The sequence below is a fragment of the Anarhichas minor genome, unplaced genomic scaffold (genome assembly GCF_050575085.1).
Source record: "Anarhichas minor isolate MPS153535 unplaced genomic scaffold, ASM5057508v1 ptg000007l, whole genome shotgun sequence".
NCBI lineage: Eukaryota > Metazoa > Chordata > Actinopteri > Perciformes > Anarhichadidae > Anarhichas > Anarhichas minor.
In genome coordinates this window covers 12,033,713-12,047,752 of record NW_027466453.1, presented here as the reverse complement: position 1 = coordinate 12,047,752, position 14,040 = coordinate 12,033,713, and the positions used below count along the sequence as shown (strand labels likewise).

Sequence of the window (14,040 nt, the reverse complement as noted above, 5' to 3'; positions counted from 1 at the left end):
GCGACATTTTGTAGGTGTTCATGACGTAGATAAAGTATAAAGTATCGCATTCACTAGGAAAATGTGATGTCCTTGGCACAGCAGTCCAATCAGTCAGTGGCTGGTTCAATGCAGCCAATAAAATAATTAAAAAAATTAAGAAAAGAGCTGAGGTCTTGGTGTGTGGTAAGCCTTTCCTTTTTAAACAGTTTTGCATATTAAGGGTCATGTTTGGTTGTCAGCAACCTACACACAAGTCAGTGTAGGAAATACAGAATTGAAAAAATACCTATAGAGTATATATATGTCCTTATTCAAACATACAATTAAAGATTTCATATGAAGCAGGTTGGTACAGATGGAGCAGACAGGGCAAAACTCTTTAGCTACGTTGATTCTGTATTATCTACACAATGTGACAGACATTATAATGTTAGAATATTATATTTAGTCTCTTCAACAATTAGCCACACTATTTATGGTCAAATTAGCATCTGGCAATACATACATAATACTTGGTTTGAGTTTAAGACTATGACGCTTTCTACAATAGAATGCGAGTGCAATTACTTCAGTAGATTCTTCATAATACTTATTGAAGAGCCCCTGTAGCCCCCACCAAAGTGGTTCCAGTGATTCAGATAGTGGACGAGTTGGTAAAGCTGGTTTCTCTTTGCAAAGCCTGGTGCTTGAGGAATCTTTTCATGGTAAGCTGAGTGAAAAGAGCTGTTGAAGCCACCAAACATCCCCGCGATACCCAGCTCATACTCTGAGTGGCCGTAGAAGGAGGCTGGGTCAAAGATGACTGGGCCCTCTGCACACTGGGCCACGTTGCCTCCCCATAAGTCTCCATGGAGGAGAGCGGGGACAATCTCCACATCTGTGAAAAACTGAGGGATCTTCAGCTGTAAATAAAAGGCACAATATGTAAGTTGTTCTGTCAAGCATTGATACAATCATAGGAACGTGTGTAAAGTATGTTTTGTTTCTGTGCACCTGTAGCTTGGCCCATAGTTCTCTGGCCTCCCTGTCTCCATACGATTTCTCCACCATGTTAAGCTGGTGCTGCAGCCTCTGCTGGGAGTAAAACATCACCCAGTCATCCTGCCACTCATTTTCCTGGGGAGGTAAGGGACAAATACAGTAAGGACTACCATCACATCTTAAAGACATAGACACCACATACTTAGTATACAGTCCAGTATACAGACACAATACTTTTCTTTTTACCTGAGGTAGATATCCACAGCATGTAGGTACACTGAAGCCAAATTTTTCAACAACCGCCACCTCTGATTGTCCAGCTCCTTTTCCTGTGTACAGTCAAATAAGTTATGTTTAATCAGCAATAAACTAATTTAAATTATAAGAGTCAACTGTTATTCACTGTAGCAATGGCAAGAGGATGAAAGATGTTTTTGTGCATTTGTCTACATGTAGGAAAGTTAGGTTAAGGTGAATTACCCACTGTCTGCTGCTCTTTATTTAATTTGTCCAACTGTCTCTTGTTGTGAACATGCAGATCTGCCAGCTGCTCTCCAAGGTGCTTTGAGTACCTACATTGGATTTGAAGAAAAAAAAAAAAGTATTTTGTATTTCTTTTTTAAAAGCACAAACTACACTTGCACAACTATGTTTTCATGTTGCCCTCTATTCTACTGATACAGTGCTGAACAAATTGAATGAGAGAGATCTTACTTGGTAAGACCTCTCATGTCCAGATGCTCCATCACAAGTACACATCCTCCTGTGTCCAGTTCAATCACCTTCACAGGCTTGGGGACTTTAACAGTTTCTGTCTTTAAAATGGCTTCCAAACTGGCCATCTCCCCATCAAACATCAATTTGGCCTGAATCAAAAAAAAAAAAAAAAGGATTTGGGCTGGTGAGCAGTGCAGTGGCACATATCTTCACTACTTTGCATTGTGCATAATAAGTAATTAAATGGATCTCCATCGTAATATGTGCACACAGTACAGTGCCAGTCTATCTGGCTTTCAGAGGGTGTAGCTAGCGGGCACCAGCTAAACACACGTCACTATAATAATCTGAAACAATGATGATAAAATACCTCGCTCTTGTGATTTATCTTCACAAACACTCTCCCAGTGTCAGTATCATAACTCTGGCCCTCGCTTATACATCCTCCTCCTGAGTGACCAGTGGACTTCAGCATGGCGGTGCCCAACTCTTTCTTTAACTTAGCTTCCATTATTATTTCCCACAACCAATTTTTTTTGTGGATTTATAGTAGCACTAACACGCAATGCAGCGCCAGAAGTTCAGCTTAGTTTAGTTCCGTGGATGTTGTTGTTCTTCCGTTATATTTACACGTGATTCCTACGTCGTCCTATCACAGGGACGTATCACGGTCACGTGATCGTCGCCATGGTGCCACATGAAGCTACATCGGTTACATGCTACCACTGTAGCTTCAGTGTCCTTCTGCTGCAAAACCGAAATGAGCAGCAATGACATTTGTCTGCTTCTCGGAGCGACTGGTGTCGGAAAAACGTTGTTGATGAAACGTTTACAAAATATCCTTTTGGCCAGCTGAATGTTATGATCTAGAACTCGAAAAAAACCTGTAAATATAAAGTGTTGTGTAGCTTCACTAACGCTAGCTAGCCAGCTAGCTAGCTAGCTAGCTAGCTAGCTAGTTTAGCCTGGTAAACTGCTATAACGTTAGCTAGTAGCTAACGCAATACACAACCGTTAACTAAGTAACGTTACATTCAAACAATATACTAACCTAAATAACTTAGTTTTATACAACTGACCAAATATATAATATCATATGAACAGTTTATAGAAGCTAATGCACTGGATATTTTTCCTAACAGATTTAGTTTACAGCTCAGTTTGCATGGATTAGGTGAACTCGGGGAAGCTCCTTCTACTCTGCCTACAGTAAGTAATATTGGAAGGTACTTTTAATCCTGGTTTTAATACATTTGCAGGCTCAGTTTTGGTGAGACGGGCCATCCCTGTAATCCAATCTCTTTAAACCTCCACAGGTAGGAACCAACCTCACAGACCTGACACTGAAGAAGAAGAAGGTGACACTCAGAGAGCTGGGAGGCTGCATGGGCCCTATATGGCCGAGTTACTTCAAAGACTGCTCCTCTGTCATTGTATGTTGTTTTTTTTGTAAACAAGCTGCATCTATTTGTGACATTTGGTAGAGGTACACAAACCGACTGTCGGAGTCATTTCCCTGAATGTGTGTTTTGTTTTCTCACAGTTCACAGTGGACTCAGCCAACATTGCTCAGATATCCTCGTCCTGCATCCAGCTGCTGTCGGTACTCTCCGCTGAGCCTCTGCACAGTGTTTCTGTGCTTATTCTGTTCAACAAGAGGTAACACTCACATACACATACACAACAACCCCTACTGTCACTTGCAATACCTGCAAGCTGTTCATGCCATTGTATATTTTCTCTCTTTCTTTCCACCCTTTTCCAGGGACATGGCGTGCACCATGAGCCTCGTGGAGATAAAATCACTGTTTAGAATGGACGACATCATTGCGTCTGCTACTCAGCCAATCACGATACTGGAGCTCAGTGCCCACACTGGACAGGGACTTCAGGGGGTGCTGAGCTGGTTGGAGTCCATCATAGTCAAGTGAACTATCATCGGTTTGTGATTCTACTCTCACATGAGTTTGGATGATGACTTCAAGCCTTTTGTTAAAAGATGTCGGTATCCTCAGTGTGCAAATACAGAGGATTTAATGATGTGTTTAGTGTTGGACCCACTGAAAAGCTGTTGCTGTATTTTTGGTACCATATACATATGGTGACTGTTAATAAGGGTGAATGGGGAAGGAAATGTATTGGTGATATCATGGCAGGAGTGAATTATTGTATGGTTGACCATTTGTCAAACCAACACTACTGTAGTTCTTACCTCATGTTAAGTATTCATTATACTGGTCACTTTAAATAGTTCAATCCTGCACAGATAAACAGCGAACTGCTTGGATTCGTAACCGACTACAGTGTGATCCTCATGCTCCTCTAATAAAGGACTAGTTTTATTCTGAAACTAAATAAGCTCTCACAGTTAATGACTAGTTAAGTGTGAGCAACACATGAGAGTGATGACTGTAAGTGACGCAGCATAGTGGTATTGAGTCACTACCAGCAGGGGGCATACAGCGCACAACAAATATTGTAACTGGTACTGGGCGTGTGCCTGGCTTGTGATGATTTCAGAATGAAATGTGTTGATGTCACAGGAATTGAGGAAATACAAAACAAGGAAACCAACTGAAGAATGAGGCAGTGTTCCAATTGTACCCTTATATTTGACGAATCAGTGGTTCACAAGCAATCAATAAAACTCATGATTCATACATTTTCTAATGTTGCCTTGCTTATAGTGAATTCTGAATTCTCCCAAACTACATTTCAATCAGTTAAACCCCAGGAATTCATTTCACAACAGTAAAATCAAGTACTACACACTGATGTTTCTCATCAGTAACCGTATTGATGCGGCAACATTTCAAGAACCGGACAGGTCTATAGCTTGGGTCTCTTTTAAGAAATCTATTTTTTTTTTTACACTTGTATGTACCAGCAGCAGTAGCCAGCGAAGCCAATCACACAAAACAGCTGAGTGAGCAAGAGACTTGTTGACGACTTGAAAAGCCCTAATACATTTGCCTGGTAATTGTGGCTAAGTGAAGCGACAACAAAATATTATCAAACTGTGCTTTTGTGTATGTTTTTTTTTCTTCTTCCGATTTCAGATTGCAATAGGTTATGGCCATAAGAATGTTTACATGACACTAATGGTTTCTGATACAAAGGTGTTATTTTTTTTATACTCTGTTACTGCATCATCGACAAGAGGAGCAGGACAGATTATTGCAGTAAGGAGCAGAACCAGCTTGCATCAATCTAAGGGTGACCGTATTTATAATACAATATAAAAACTAAGAATAGGGTGTTCATACAAGTCCTTGGGGCTGAAGTTCAATCTGCAGTTAGAGTTATATTTGGAGAGCATAACCTAAAAGCATTCCCCCTTTTTTCTTAGATATTTTCTCCAGTTTAGATGATCCTCATAAGAAAGGGTTCTGTGCAGCCTGTGATCCGTCAGTGCTGGCTGAAGAGAAGGGCAACAGGGGCTCAGGGAGGGTCCCTGGCAGGCCCAGACCAGGCTGGGGGGGGTGAGTAAGTGACACGGGGAGGTTGGCAGGCTGGTGGCTCATAGGCAGGGGCAAGGAGGCACTGTATGGAAGAGAGGGGCCCTGGGGAGCTGAAGAGAGGGAGCCGAAGCCCATTTGATTCAGAGTTAGTTTAGGCTGCTCAGCTTGGAATGGATTGTTGGCTGACGGAGCACTGAGGCCTAAACAGAAAGACACAACAGAAAACGTTTAAGTTTGCTTCAACAAGTTATTGAACTTAACACAGAACGGATTTAATTAAATCTAAATTTGCAGCTATCAAAGCACTTTCCTGGTCTTCCCCTGGGATCACAAAACGAGTGTTGCATCTACAGTCTATAATACAAGAAATACCTGATAGGAAGGGGTTCATGGTCTTGGCAGGAGGATTCGCTGGGATCAATCTATCCAGGTCTACCAAGGATGCCGCTGTGGGGCCCAGGAAGGCCTCAGGTGTCCGGCATGTACGAGGGCTGGGGGCTGCCAGGCTTTCTCCGAGACGTGACAGGTCAAATATCTCAGGACTGTCCTCCCCTCGCCCATTTAAATTCATCTGACCTCCATCCATGGCCTCATCAAACAGATCCCCATCTAAGAGCAGAAAAAGAGCAAATTCTGACAATGCAAGTTCTTGGGATGCACAGAATCACAATGAGAAGAGTAAAAGGAATGTATTGTTTACCTGAGGGGCTTCCAGGTCGGGGAAAAGGTTCCCTGCTAGTTCCTTTGAGGACTGAGAATGGATCAACTCCTGAGGCGGCTACAAACGTACAAAAACACAATTTACTTTTATTATTTAAATATGTCATTTTAAAAACATTTTGGCCTCTCATATTCATTTCATATGGCTGAGCTGTATGAGTGCACGTATCACCTGTGTTGGCAGGGAAGGCCCATTCTCGGCCGGTGGCGTTGAGGTTGCTCTGCGGGTCGTCCCAGGGGTTGACTGGGGGCTCCCATGGTGGAGGGGGGCTGTTGGATGTTGGCGGTGCCATCCAGGGAGGATCTACTCTCGAGGTGTTGTTGCTGCCTACTTTAGCAACAGAGAGGTGAATTAAGAGAGAGAGGCTCCCGTTGTAGCACGTGAGCAGAACAAACTGTACTGTGAACATGAAGAATGAGGAGGTTTTAATTAAAAACACAGTACTATTATGGTATTTCTGAAAACACCTGAAATGAATCAGGCCGCAAATGTTTCGGTCCTCAAGGAGTAAATATTTGATGACCATAATTTACTACGTATTATTTACAACTTGGTGCTTAAACACTCCTGCTTTGGTCATGGCTAGCTAACTCGAAGGCTCACCCAGGGAGTCCCAGGGGTCTGTGCTCCCCGGACGAGCAGCTGCCTGGCGTGGGGCATTGTTCCATTGGGGGTCACTAGGAGGCTGATCTGAGGGCAATGCAAAAACATCTACCAGGTCCATGAAGGCGGTCTGACCACAAAAACAAGAAAAAAAAATCTGTCAGTTCAGTATATTGCTTCAACACTCTCAGATAGTTCTCTAATCCATAGTGACAAAGTGATAGTTGAGTTTTAAAGAAAAACAGGTTTGAGATTTTCAGTGTATGTTAATGGTAAAGATGTAAAACCTGATCAGGCCCATTAATCCTGCCCATTATTATTATGTATTATAATTTAGATTTAGGTCCTTGTTCTATAGATGCATGTTCTCAAAACCGCAGTAACCTACAGTGTATGGTTATATTTCATCACCCCCCATTGAGATATTCCATACCCCAATAAATCATACCCCGCCTTTAGACTCCATCTCACGTTTGCTGTCCTCCAGAGCTTTCTTCAGCATCGACTCGTGCCCTTGGCGACTGAGTTGCTCCTGTCACCAGATACAGACACATGGACGCCGTTGGGCATGACAGCTTCCAGGAAAAATTCCCATATTGTTACATCATACTATATTTATGACTGCGCGACTGCCCACGAGCACAAAAGCCAGTTTTCCTAGGCAACGTACGTACGACCCAGATATAGATGTGTGTGCAATGGGCATGAAACCGGAAAATTGAGCGGTCAAAAGAGAGGAGAGAGCAGAGCATCACTGTGATCTCTAACAGAGCAGCTCCATTGTGGCAGAGTGAGAGAGGAAAGAGACAAAGAGAGTGAGGCAGGGAGAGAGGTGGAGTAAACATGTTGCAAGAGATAACACAACAGAGTGATAGGTACACAACTGTTTTTTTTTTTTAAATAGGCAAAACAAAAAAAAGGCAAGGAAAGATTTTTTTTATAGTGGGTGATTAACAGAGAGTCAGAGAAAATAATTAAAAGTGGAAAAAAAAAACAGCGGATGACTCCCTACTACATTTAATGAACTCAGGTACACATTACATTGTTTAAATCCCAGCAGCTCCAAAACAAAAAGTGTCTCTTTGCCCCCCGGTGACACCACGAAACCCTACCTGCTGGTGCTCCTCCTTGCTCAGGCTCAGGGCTAACTGGAGCTGCGAGTCCTCATCCATTTCCAGTGCAGCAGGTGCAGGTTGGACTGGGACTGGGACTGGGACTGGCTGTGAAGTTAACCGGGGAGGGAATTGCAATCAGTATTTGGTCAACAAAGTGTAAATAATGCTTGGGAGAAACTCACAGCACTGTACATTGCATGCAGGTGTACAGGTGTCCCAGGTGGAGTAAAACATGACATGAGTATCTCATACTACTGAACTAAGAGGAGAGATTTAATGGTTAGTGGGACAGAAGGGTGAAGCCTCGTTCGATTAGTCGCTGGAGAAAATGACACGTCCTTTTGCTGTTCATGGGTTAAGGGAGGCCATGGAGAGTGAGAAGTACATGCAGGTGTTTCTCAGAGGGGCCCAGACTGGGCAGTGAGGTTGGTTTCAGTGTACAGAGCAACAGGAGATGTGCTATAGGGCATTAGATGCAAAGGAAGCGTCATCCCTCCCTGGTCCCAGCATACTTGTACCTTCTGGGTCTCCTCCTTGCTGAGCGTCATAGCGATCTGGAGCTGGGTCTGTTCATCAATATCCACTGTAGGAGGTGGCTAAGGGTCAAGCAGGGAGGATAAGGAGGAAGACTAATCAAAGGGAATGGTAAACGCTTGATTTTGCTTGAGTGATTCTTAAAGAAATCGAATGATTTAAGGTTGATCAAGAACAGAGGAGTATCACAGAAACGGCAGCGCGCTAGAATATATATTCCTGTCGTAGCCGAACAGAAGTCGCAGAGGGCGGCGGCTGCCCTTGCCATGGAGACTCTGCCAGGCTGTGGCTGCTTTAGGAGTGGATCAATGCACACATCCTGTCTGGCTTCTCACTCGTTCTCTCGCAGCTTCCTCACTCTTCGGCATCGCTCACGCCGTTATTGACCACATCAGAGTTGATGATATCACTTTCTGTTAAAGCTTCTGGGAAATGGTGGCCTTCGTAGAGACAGGCAGTAGGAGTGCCTCACCCACCATGACAGACCATGTCCAAGCATGTGTGTGTGTGTGTGTGTGTGGGAGACGTTTAATGTTTAACTGCAGCGTTACAACATGACATGTCGGCACATGTGCTGTAGAGATTAAAGGTTTGTCTGTGCTCACTGTGTGTGTGTGTGTGTGTGTGTGTGTGTGTGTGTGTTATCTTAGTTAGAGGTACCTTTTCACTCTCTTCTCGGCTCATAGCCAGGGCCAGCTGCAGCTGCAGCTCCTCTTCTCCACTGGTCGCGGGCCGAGCTTGCTCCATGTCTGGAGCAACTCGAGGAGAGGAAGAGGAGGCTACAGAGGAAGAGCAGAGGGGAGAGGGTGTTAAGTGAAGAACAGGGAGCAGAAACATAAACAGATAGATGGAAAACAAAGAAAGAAATACTAAGGGTGATTTTTAAAGGCCAGAAAAAGAGCTGGCGCTATTTTTTGCATGTTCATTTTTTTTTTCTTCCACTGCCCGTTGTTCAGGGCCTTTGCTGGCATTGCTTGCCACTGCCTGCCTGCACTGAGAACAATGGTGCTCCTGTGTGGAGAGTTGGGGTGGTGGAGGGGCGGAGGAGTGGACGATTTGGAGTAGAGCCCACCTTATTAGCCTGAATACTCTCGGTGGGACCCAGGGCTCGGGTCCTGGTTTGAAAGAAGGGATGGGGATTGGGGGGGGGGGGGGGGGGGGATTGCTGGCAGGGTTCCAGTCTGGGTGTCAGACTGTCGGTCACAAGGCTAAGAGAGGGAAGCAGGCCACACATTGGCAAAATTGGGTCTCAGAAACCAATCATTTCCAGTGTGCTGCCCCTCAATATCCTGCGTCTGAGCTGGAATGCTTGCTGCCAATTAGCTGCTGCCAACCTCTTGACCCCCACCCACCACCATCAATCAGCATTCTGTCCAACACTCCAACCATGTGCCAGTGTCCTAGAATCTCCAAGAGATCCACCCAGAGCAAAGCAAGTGTATATTGCAAAAAAAAAAAAAAATGATTTACTGCATTGTCTGTACACAAGTCTGTAGGTGTGAAATTGTTATGGTTGTCCAGCCTGAAAGCTGCCTTCTCCATATGTTTTCCCTGCGTATTGCAAGCCCTGCTCCTATTGAACGTGGCAACTGTTCATGCCAGATGTTTCCACTGGCACACGTTTTCACCTCGAAAAGTATGCGAGGAACGTGTATCAAGTGGAAAATGTATTGGAGAAAAGGGACTTTTGATGGATTATTGGAAATAAAACAGATACTAGCTGTGGGCATATCTCTGTTTAAACCATGTAACAGGCCTCAGACATCAAAGTAACTGCTGCAATCGTGAAGCCACAGCTCTGCTACTGACTGACTAACACCTTTTAATCAACACCATTAACCACCGCAGACCACAAAAGTATATGGTACACACCAGGCATACGTTCACGAATGCTACACACAGCTACTTGGTGCTTTTCCACAATGTGTTTTCAGGTTTGAGCCAGTTGCTGTAGTTGATAAGTCAATGACATCAGATGTCCAAACCCCTACACACTCACAGAGGGATCACTTAGGTCTTATATTATCTTGCCACCTAACAAACATCTCTGCAGTAGCATAACGGATCATACTTTAAAGTAAACATGGTGTCCAGTTGTGGTTTCACAGTAGATTGAGACAACCACACACTGGGCCTCCTCTCTTTTGTGAATCCAGTTTAGCTGACGTGACTGTAAACAAGAGAATGACAGGAATGCGGCTGCCCAACAGTCAGAAGGGAGCAAAACCGAAAAAGCAAAAAGAACAAGCAATTCAATAAATTGTTGGAACGTGCTGCTGGTATTAAAATAGCACACGGACCTCCACAGGTGAGAACTGATTGACGTACAGGTCTCAAGCTGTGCAGAGACTAGAGATATACACCTGAAAGTGTCGCCATAAGTTGAAAAATAAGATCTATAACATCACATGGGATGATTTATCTGATGAACTTGACAAATGACGGGTCACATGTCAAAGAAGGTATTCAGATGTACTCTCGCATGATTGTGTAGATGTTAGATTTGCCTGCTACTCACATTGAAAAGAGGACGGTGAGCTTCTGCACACACCATGCTCATCCCCATGGACCCCTGCCGCGCTGGCCTGGCTTGTGCGACCCCCCGGGTACGGAGGAGGCAGGGATCCAGAGCCCAAGCCACTGGTGGAGCCCGCCATACGGGTCTTGGTCTTCAGTGCCTGGCTTCTCTCCTTCTTCAGCTTCTCCTCGTCCTTCAGCAGAGCCACCAGTTGCTTGGCCTTCTCCCGGACATTGACACCTTGGTCGCGTCCATCCCGATCCATGTACTGGAAGTCTTTCAGTGTCTGGATGGTGTAAATGTTCTCCCGGCACTCCTGGGCCACACGCTCGGAGCCTGTTTTGATCAGGTAGTCCAGCAGGGTCAGTGCCTTATAAACATGGCGCCAGTTCTTACCGTGGTCGTTGAGCCGCTTCCAGATCATGCCCATAACCTCGGTGAAGGCCACTACATTGAAAGTCAGGTCTGCGATTTCAGACATGAGCGAGCTGGGAGGACCCCAGGGATCGTTGGAGGTGGCCTCGCGGACCTTGATCTCGGGCTCCGTGAAGTTGTTGACCATGTTTTTCATCTGGCGGCGGAGCGATGAGGTCTGCATGATGACAGTCGTGTTTCCCAGGTGTCAAGAGATAGTCCAACAGCGGGCCAGCCCACTGTGTTGCCTCAGGCGAGGTGGGTCGTTTCAGTGGGGAAATGCAATGAAGTCGGCCTTCTACTGGGAACTGCAGGGATGTCAACGAGTGGGTTTCTGCTGGAAAAGAAATATAAGCATTCTTGTGTCAAATATTCATGGAGAGAGCTTTTGAATCGATAACACACACACACACACACACACAAAACACACAAAACACCATCTTTAGTGTCGTTACTCCTTTTGCATGAGGCTACTAACAACACTGGGGACTCCAGCTGAACTCTCACACATTTTTTCACTCTTTAATTGTGTTTGGAAGGAAAGAGAAACAACTCAGCACCTCCCAGCGATGTGAAACACAACACCTGGGCTCAGTTTTCCCTGAAACAACTTGAAGAGATCTGTGTGAGTGCGTACAATGCATTGTTCCTCAGCAAGCAATGATCAGCTTGAAAGCTATATTCTCAATTCAATTTATCTAAATATTGTTTCCTTCCCTGAAAAGCAAATATTATTTTTGACCAAGGGACTTCAACCCAACCTGCCGGTGTAGAAATGTGTTTTACCTTGGAGTGAGGGGAGGGGGGGGGGGGGGGCTCCACCTGTTTTTCTGACCTGATTATATCACCACAGCCGCAGTAGGGCTTCAAAGCATTCAGAGACTCACAAAAGTGTAAGTAGTCCAACATAATCACCAATAGTTTGTCTGTGTCCGTGTGTGTGTGTGTGTGTGTATATATATATACACACACACACACACATATATACATACATGTATCGTGTATGCACTTTGCCCTGGACATTGGACTGCTTCTCTGTACACAGCCGAGGCGGTGAGTCAGTTGAACCGATAACTTTCCCCTCCCAGATCTGTCTCATCTATTCAGCTAAGAACTGAAATGCACTTAGTCAAGTGCTGAGTCATGTGTAAGCATTTCCAAATGTTAGAAAAAGGGGGCATGAGATGAGAGAGATGGGCTTTAAAATGGCCAATATATGAATAAAAGGGGACTAATATCAGTCACACTATGAGAGAGCGTGCTATATGCTGTGAATAGATCATGAAGTGGTAGTAGGAGACAAAACGTTTGTTATGACTAAGTCCCATTATCTCCCGATCCCCGGGGTCACGACGAGACTGTCTGAAGGAATACCTAGATAGTCAGTTCCTGTAACTGAACGTCAGTAGAGTGGTGCTTTAGATTCAGCTAATGACAGAAAGAGAGACAGTGAAATGCTGTAACAGGAGAGATCAAAGAGTGGCAATTAAACCGACCCTTTTGGCCGGGTTTCTAATCCAGGATGCCTCCATTACTGTTGCACTCACACCCATAATGAAGATACATTCATGTTGTGGCTTATCGTACAAACTACTATCACATAAGTCAAACCGATAGTAGCCAGGGGAGGCGGCACACTTGTAACATAACATAAGACCTCACACATAAGAATTTATTCTGCACATAAAACACATTCCTGAGAAAAGGAAGATAATCTCACACAGGTTTGAGTACTGGAACTTGTGACCTTGACATGGTGACACACTGGACTCTCAAAGTATTTACTTTGTCTCCTTTCCACTTTAGGTTATTCAATTATTCTGTATTAGCACATTTTCTTGTTGAGAAATCCAGCAGAGTGAAAAGTGAGGCCATCGTTAGCGAGCATTCTTTATCCATAGGGCACTTATAGGAAGCAAACTGTTCCCGGATCAGGCCTACATGCTCGTATGTTTCATTGTGCCCTACAGATGTGTCGACAAACCACAGACTGTAAACACCAAAAACCGCTGGATGAAAAACACAGGTTTCGATTCAACTTGCGCCCTTTTTGTCCCAAACTAGGACGACTGGTGCCATTGTCATGCGCGTTGCGTCAAATGGGAATGATCGCGTCGGTGAAGTATGTGACCGTGACTCAGCTGTGCTTCCGAGTTTAAAAGTTGAAACCTCGACAGAATAAAAAAAGAAAGCAGAACAATCGCTACGAACCACGATCCACTTTCCCTCTTACCTTCATGTCACAGCGCGTCGGTGGGGTCCCAACTTGGGGAGGCTTTGGGTGGAGGAAGAAATGCCTCCGCCTCTCGGCATATCCCGTAGAGAAAGGAACTAGAGTTTAAAAAAAAAAAAAAGGTATTCAAAGCGCAGAGGAAAGCCTTGTGTGCTCAAACATGTATCCACAACCACAGCGAGGCGGTGCTGTTTTGTTATCAAACTAAGTTGTGTGCGCGCATATCACAATCCAGGCTTGCAGAGGACACAGCCCCCCCCCCCGTTAAAATAAAACACACACACACACACACACTAAAAATGGATGGAGAGGGTGGGGAGGGAGGGAGGCCCACTCGGTGCATGCAGAGTCAGACTTAACCCTTTCACTGCCGGATGGAAAATAATCTGAGCTCACTGGAGCAGGTGATCAGAGCACGCGGAGGAATCCCACGCAGGATCGTACCGCACAGCGAGGCGCAAAGTCATCACAGACTGCGCGGCGTAAATGGAGACACGCGGTTAGGACAAATCTGCTAAGACCCTATCTCTTTCTCCTAAATAACAGTGAGGCTCTAAATTATATTTTTAGCACATCACTGTGCAAAAAAAAATCATCAATCTGCAAGTCATTTGATATTTAAATAGTACAGAGAGTACACAGACAGAAACATATTGGGATATTACAGTTCTGCAAATACCATAACATGTGATACAGCCTTATGGTTGCATCTCTGCTCTTTACTTATTTATCACAGCTAATGGGATGTTGTCTGAAGTCAC

The 14,040-nt window shown here is 44.6% G+C and overlaps 3 protein-coding genes across 7 annotated transcripts; 1 reads left to right on the top strand and 2 right to left on the bottom strand.

Annotated features, from left to right (window-relative positions):
* Positions 1-159: 159 nt before the first annotated feature.
* On the bottom strand, positions 160-2,284 carry fn3krp (fructosamine 3 kinase related protein). Its single transcript, XM_076080145.1, has 6 exons — positions 2,051-2,284; positions 1,678-1,829; positions 1,444-1,535; positions 1,210-1,292; positions 976-1,098; positions 160-884 (listed from the first exon to the last, which is right to left on the bottom strand). The coding sequence occupies exons 1-6, from the start codon at positions 2,189-2,191 to the stop codon at positions 546-548; spliced, it is 930 nt and encodes a 309-aa protein (XP_075936260.1). The 5' UTR covers positions 2,192-2,284; the 3' UTR covers positions 160-545.
* Positions 2,285-2,413: 129 nt separating this feature from the next.
* On the top strand, positions 2,414-4,340 carry arl16 (ADP-ribosylation factor-like 16). The gene is made up of 5 exons (XM_076085866.1): positions 2,414-2,516; positions 2,834-2,889; positions 2,997-3,113; positions 3,224-3,339; positions 3,446-4,340. Exons 1-5 carry the CDS (start codon positions 2,441-2,443, stop codon positions 3,609-3,611), a joined length of 531 nt encoding a protein of 176 aa, XP_075941981.1. The 5' UTR covers positions 2,414-2,440; the 3' UTR covers positions 3,612-4,340.
* Positions 4,273-13,505, bottom strand: epn3a (epsin 3a). 5 transcript variants are annotated; one of them, XM_076085862.1, is made up of 11 exons: positions 13,280-13,505; positions 10,633-11,383; positions 8,775-8,893; positions 8,093-8,176; positions 7,578-7,685; positions 6,914-6,997; positions 6,466-6,595; positions 6,034-6,189; positions 5,842-5,919; positions 5,514-5,750; positions 4,273-5,341 (listed from the first exon to the last, which is right to left on the bottom strand). In XM_076085862.1, exons 2-11 carry the CDS (start codon positions 11,228-11,230, stop codon positions 5,055-5,057), a joined length of 1,881 nt encoding a protein of 626 aa, XP_075941977.1. In that variant the 5' UTR covers positions 11,231-11,383; positions 13,280-13,505; the 3' UTR covers positions 4,273-5,054. The 5 variants fall into 5 exon arrangements, with proteins under 5 accessions (XP_075941977.1, XP_075941975.1, XP_075941978.1 ...); XM_076085860.1 differs by having other exon boundaries at positions 6,034-6,192; positions 13,280-13,504; XM_076085863.1 differs by having other exon boundaries at positions 6,034-6,192; positions 8,099-8,176; positions 13,280-13,504.
* Positions 13,506-14,040: the final 535 nt, after the last annotated feature.

Bases quoted from the DNA above. Each gene is read 5' to 3' on its own strand.
- fn3krp (XM_076080145.1), bottom strand. From the start codon at position 2,191: ATGGAAGCTAAGTTAAAGAAAGAGTTGGGCACCGCCATGCTGAAGTCC. The intron at 1,830-2,050 runs GTATTTTATCAT...TTTTTGATTCAG, and splicing joins AGATAAATCACAAGAGCGAG to GCCAAATTGATGTTTGATGG. The intron at 1,099-1,209 runs GTAAAAAGAAAA...TTACCTCCCCAG, and splicing joins GCTGTGGATATCTACCTCAG to GAAAATGAGTGGCAGGATGA.
- arl16 (XM_076085866.1), top strand. From the start codon at position 2,441: ATGAGCAGCAATGACATTTGTCTGCTTCTCGGAGCGACTGGTGTCGGA. The intron at 2,890-2,996 runs GTAAGTAATATT...AAACCTCCACAG, and splicing joins CTCCTTCTACTCTGCCTACA to GTAGGAACCAACCTCACAGA. The intron at 3,114-3,223 runs GTATGTTGTTTT...GTTTTCTCACAG, and splicing joins AAGACTGCTCCTCTGTCATT to TTCACAGTGGACTCAGCCAA.
- epn3a (XM_076085860.1), bottom strand. From the start codon at position 11,230: ATGCAGACCTCATCGCTCCGCCGCCAGATGAAAAACATGGTCAACAAC. The intron at 6,193-6,465 runs GTGAGCCTTCGA...CTGTTGCTAAAG, and splicing joins AGACCCCTGGGACTCCCTGG to TAGGCAGCAACAACACCTCG. The intron at 5,342-5,513 runs GTATTTCTTGTA...CTTTCTGTTTAG, and splicing joins CATGAACCCCTTCCTATCAG to GCCTCAGTGCTCCGTCAGCC.